General features: G+C 33.1%; 1 protein-coding gene across 2 annotated transcripts; it reads right to left on the reverse strand.

The window, feature by feature from the left end:
* Nucleotides 1-411: 411 nt before the first annotated feature.
* LOC142637888 (putative WRKY transcription factor 60) lies at nt 412-3,143 on the reverse strand. Of its 2 annotated transcripts, none has more exons than XM_075811855.1 (5): nt 2,935-3,143; nt 2,730-2,789; nt 1,467-1,802; nt 1,132-1,248; nt 412-1,011 (listed from the first exon to the last, which is right to left on the reverse strand). In XM_075811855.1, the coding sequence occupies exons 1-5, from the start codon at nt 3,034-3,036 to the stop codon at nt 652-654; spliced, it is 975 nt and encodes a 324-aa protein (XP_075667970.1). In that variant the 5' UTR covers nt 3,037-3,143; the 3' UTR covers nt 412-651. The 2 variants fall into 2 exon arrangements, with proteins under 2 accessions (XP_075667970.1, XP_075667977.1); XM_075811862.1 differs by having other exon boundaries at nt 2,730-2,786; nt 2,935-3,140.
* Between the last annotated feature and the right edge of the window lie 2,018 nt (nt 3,144-5,161).

Consider the following 5,161-nt stretch of genomic DNA (forward strand, 5'->3'; position numbering starts at 1 on the left):
AGGTTTTTTACTGTGAAACTGGTTAGTTTCATTGGTTTTCCTAGGTCATCATATCTTGTTTTATTTACTTTTCTCTTGCATATGATTTTGACAGAATATTGATGTTTATTTCTTTTAACAAGTTTTATTCATTATAAATCTAATTAACAGCTTGAGTTTAAAAACTTGTTAATTCTATCAACCGGGGTCTAAATTTCCCAACACTTTTATTAGAGGGTTTCTTCATGGTGCTGCATCGATCTCCCTCTAGACCGTTTTATTCTGATAAAAACTAATTCTATTGTGGTTTTTTAGGATGATTAGTACTTCTTCCTTATTGCTATTCATAGATCATTCCTGTGTTTGGTCAAGAACTTGCGTGCATAAACAAAAATCTTGTGTTCGATTGTGACAAATATGATTCACTTCCAGTTAGGTAAGGATCAAATTAAGGACCCTTTTACTTTGATATCATAATAAATTACTAAATATTTTAAAAGTTTATGTTGAAAGGATATAATAAATTTAATCCTTTAACCATAAATTTAATACTGCTACTAGCCAATTCCCACAAAATAAAATCACCAGAGAGGCAAATTTGAATTCTATATACATCCCTAGCTAGCTATTCTCATAACTATCTGCAAGTGCATGTCCTCTTTTCACCAACTTTCAATTCATAGTGTAGTCCAAAAATCTTCCTGAAATGGCTGCGGCAAGCGCTGATGTGAAATTGGGATCTTTTGTTAAGGAAGAAGCCATTTGTTGGACCAAAAACTGTTGGAAAGCCGGTGATTCAACTTCTTGATTGGATTTTTTGGCACTGTCATGAAGCCCGGCAGGTTGGACTAAATCGAGAGTCACGGTCGAAGGAGCTGAAGATCTCATGGATGCTGAAATGGAAGGCGACTCAAGGTTTGCACAGTGGCTCAAGCCTAATGATACTTCAACTTGAGATGGGTTCTTGTGGTGGTTGTGCTCTCCTTCATAAGTAACAACCAAGAAAGATGGATCTTCAGCACTTCTTTGCACCTGAAGTTGAAAACCAAAATAAAGATAAAACTACAATTAATTACCAAAATTAATTGAAATTAAATATCTTCATAAATACTTAAAATTATATTTGAGAGAGAGAGAGGGGATTTGGCACACCTTCTTTTTGACTGGGCAGCTTGGAGCAAAGGAGCACTTAAAATAAGCTCTAGGAGATGGGTTATCCCTAGTGACCTTTTGGCCGTATTTTCTCCATTGATATCCGTCCTGCACAGGCTGCAACGCAATAGGGTTTCTTAGTATTTGGAAGCTAGGCTAATTTCCATATACAAAACAAAGTAATGCATGTTGTAAATTTTCTAAGAGATAAAATGGTTGCCCCTTAATCCTTTTATCACCAAACACGCACTTGATCTTTTTCAATATCATGGAACAAAGTAATGCATATTAGAATTGCACAATAATCGTAATGGAAGCCCTAATCAAGAACTTACTAAGCTGTTATTGGATGTATCACTACTCCGTACGCAAAACCTTTTAACCTTTGTCTTGATGGTTTCATCCTTTGGCCTTTTATTACGTGACTCTTCATCACTAGAGCTGCACTCATTATTTCCATTAATTCCTATCATATTCCCATAATAGTCTCTCTCGGCCTTTCTCTTCCTTGAATTCATGGATTCTTGTTCGGAGTGTTTGCTTTTCAGATCCTTCACATGGCTTTGCAAAGCATTGTAATTCTCACACATGTGAACTAGCATCTCGGTTAGCTTCTTGTTCTCAGAGCTCATCCGATGCAACTCTTCGACTAAAAGACCTGCCTTTTCATACTTCATAAGAACAAAACTTTCTAATTTAGTTGTTGAAAATAGACTAAAAGATTCAGGTAAGTTAAGTCAGTTGTGTTTATGAAATTACCAAGGGTTTACCAATGTAAAGGGTAGTGAGATACAAAAGTAAACTGAAGATGAACTATAATACATATGTTTGATCAAAAGCTAAAAAAGAAGACGAAGAAAGTGGAAAACAGTGAAGTACTTTCTTAAAATTATGGTGGGATGTACTAACAACTAATTTATTGTGTAAAATTATTGTACTTCTATATTGTATAATCACGTGTTTAATAATGAATAGATCTAAGCAATTATGGTTTGGAGATATACATATAATACCAAAAATACCAATCTTTTATCACAAAGAGGAAAAAAGAAAGTAAAAGGCCAATTAGTAAAGAGCGTTTAAAAATTCATTATTGCAATTTTTTTTTTTTTAATTATCATTTTTTCTAATCAAGCTAACATATACTATGTCTCTTATATTGAACGAAACCACTGCTCAATACACACTTGACACTAATATAAATGTAGCAATCGGTAATTGTGACAAGTATTAGCAACAATATATCTTTCCTGTGATTAGTAATTGTAATAATCTTATAGATAAATGGTAAAAGCAGATTTATGGTTGTGGGAGTGATCAATTATGCCTAATCATATATTTGTAGTGGTAATAATCTGCTTTAATGTCTTCCCTAATAATCTGCTTTGTGTCCTCAAGGAAATCGAAAGTTCATTCAGCAAGAGAGAGAGAGAGAAAGAGAGAGAGAGGGTAATCAAAAGTTGAACTAGTATTAGAATCGGACCAATCAGAAAAAAAGTAGTATTATAGACCAAATAGTAAAGAAAATTTGTGATTTTCATATTAAGAAGGTGATCAATTAATTAAATTCAAGCACTTGAACTTGTCTCTGGACTCACCTCTTCTTTAACCGAAGCTTTCCCATCAACATGAGGTAAATCTCCTAAATACTCTCTCTTCTGTTCCAAAGTAGATGAAGATTTTATATATAAGTCCTAAAAAGAATATATATATATATATATATATATATATATATATATATATATATATATATATATAAAACTATATAGAGGATATGTTTTATATAAACTAAGTTGTACTAACCGGAGTTTCTTCCTCCTTCATGTGCCCCAAAGTACTAAGGTTGAGGTTGAGAGAAGTGTCCAGGCACCTTGAGTCCATTGTAGAGGCTGTTCTAGAGCTCATAGTTTGTGTCTCAATTCTGAAACTTGGTCAAGTGAATGAGAGAAAATAAACCCCCAAGAACCAGTGAATATATAGAGAAAAAGGAGAAGGAAGAGAGGCCTATCGCTTTATTATTTGAAGGAAAGTTCAAGGAAATTGAGGTTGAGAAAGCAGTCACATAAAGACATCGTATGGGAATCGTCACTCTCAACACATGCCAATATTTCTCACACACGGTGAGCGAGGGAGCATGAATAGCCCATGTCGGTTGTGCTATAACCTTTAGCCAGAATATTGGAATTCTTGGAGATGTCAAAGTCAAGCATACCGATTTATAAAAAAGTAATACAACTGGTCCCTTGTGAACTTAAAACAAGTTTTTTTATGTTGACTTCAAAATTATCTTTGGAAGACTTTGAGCTTGAGCTGCCCATTCATTGCCTTCCATGCCTTCTTTTTTATTTTTTCTTTTTTAATTATAGATTATAGTGTGCTACAAATTAGGAAAAGATAAGGCTATTTCCACGGCTGTGCCAAAGAATAATGCTAGAAACACCTCTAAATTTACAATGACTTAGAATGTGTTTGGATTCAAGGCTGCGTTTTGCGTTTTGCGTTTCAAGCTTTTTTTTTTTTTTTTTTTTTTTTCAAGCCGCAGATGTTGACCAGTCGTCCGTGAACAGTGCATCCGTGCACTGTTCACGGACCCACAAATTTCACTTTCAGCTACTTTTTCATTAAAAATGGGTCCCGCGATACTATTCACACATTTTAAAATTATTTTGTTACAGTGTTTTCAGTTTTCAGTTTTCAGTTTTCAGCAATAAGTTCTATCCAAACGGACTCTTATATGATGGTCTCGTATATAAGAACGGAAAGTTAATCACAAATTTACACTTAAACATATTATAAAATTAAACGTGAAATAGATAAGAAATTTGGTGTGTCATAAGCGGAGGGGCATCCAAGCGTAATGACAAGAATGGGCTGCACTCAGACCTTATCTATTGGCAAGGACGCTGTATCTGTCCCTGTAAATAGGCCCATCTAGAAACTAGATAATAATATCTTCTAGTTGGTCCTATTTCTTATTGACTCGGAAACACGGTTTTGAAGCTTCGTGTAACCTCATTTTTCAACCGAGATATGACTTTTTTTGTGCAATCCACTTTCCTTTAATTTTTTTATATTTTAGGCTGTGTGTTTCTGACGGCTCTCTTGCTGAGAGAAAGCTTTGGTTGGACAAACTCCACTCCACGTAGCGCTAGAATTTATATTATTCAAACGCGCTTTGCTTCAAATTTCAAAATTAAAATTACCGATAGTAAATACTAAATACTACTATCGCGCTGTGTTCAGAAGTTTTTTATTTTATTTTCTAGAGTATTTTTAATTAAAATAATTTTATTTGAGATTTATTGAAATTAAATTTTCTAGAGTATTAAACATTCTCCTTGACTTGAGGCCATGAGGTTTTTATTGATAAAGATAAAATAAGTCTATGCTTGACTTTCTACCTAAATTATATACGGACCAAATGATCCTTTTCTCCTTCAAGATTTGTACAAATAAGCAAGATATTATGTTAAGAAAGAAAAAATATGAGAGAGCATGGACTTATTTGTTACATCTATTGAAACCACGAGGGGGAAATGTTATTTACACAAATAATTGAGGAGTGTTACTTTGATAAATTTTAAGGAAAGTAAGTGTAATTTACTTTTTTATTTAATAGTTATTGAAGTGAAAGAGAGTTTTGAAATTTTAAATAGTTATAACTATGAAAAGTTAGACACATTTAAGAGAGCTTTTTTTTCTTCTCAATTTGATAATTTAGCCCATTATCTTTTTATTTTGTTCTAATTTGTCCTTAAACATTTGTTAAAATGCTTTTTTTTTTTGGATTTAAACTATAAAAAAAAGGTACTATTAGAAATCATGAAGAGTGGATACTTTCAAAACCTTCTTTACAACTGCTTAGGTAATAAGTTGTGTACAGGTGCTCACAAGTCAAGTCGGATCAAGTTTGCAATTAATCTACCATTTGATCCAATCATTTCAAATGGAAAAGTTTTCCACCCACTATGTAATATGTATGACCAATTGATCAAACAAAACCGCCCCTTAACTCCAAACGATTTTAAAA

The sequence above is a fragment of the Castanea sativa genome, chromosome 1 (genome assembly GCF_040712315.1).
Source record: "Castanea sativa cultivar Marrone di Chiusa Pesio chromosome 1, ASM4071231v1".
NCBI classification, from domain to species: domain Eukaryota; kingdom Viridiplantae; phylum Streptophyta; class Magnoliopsida; order Fagales; family Fagaceae; genus Castanea; species Castanea sativa.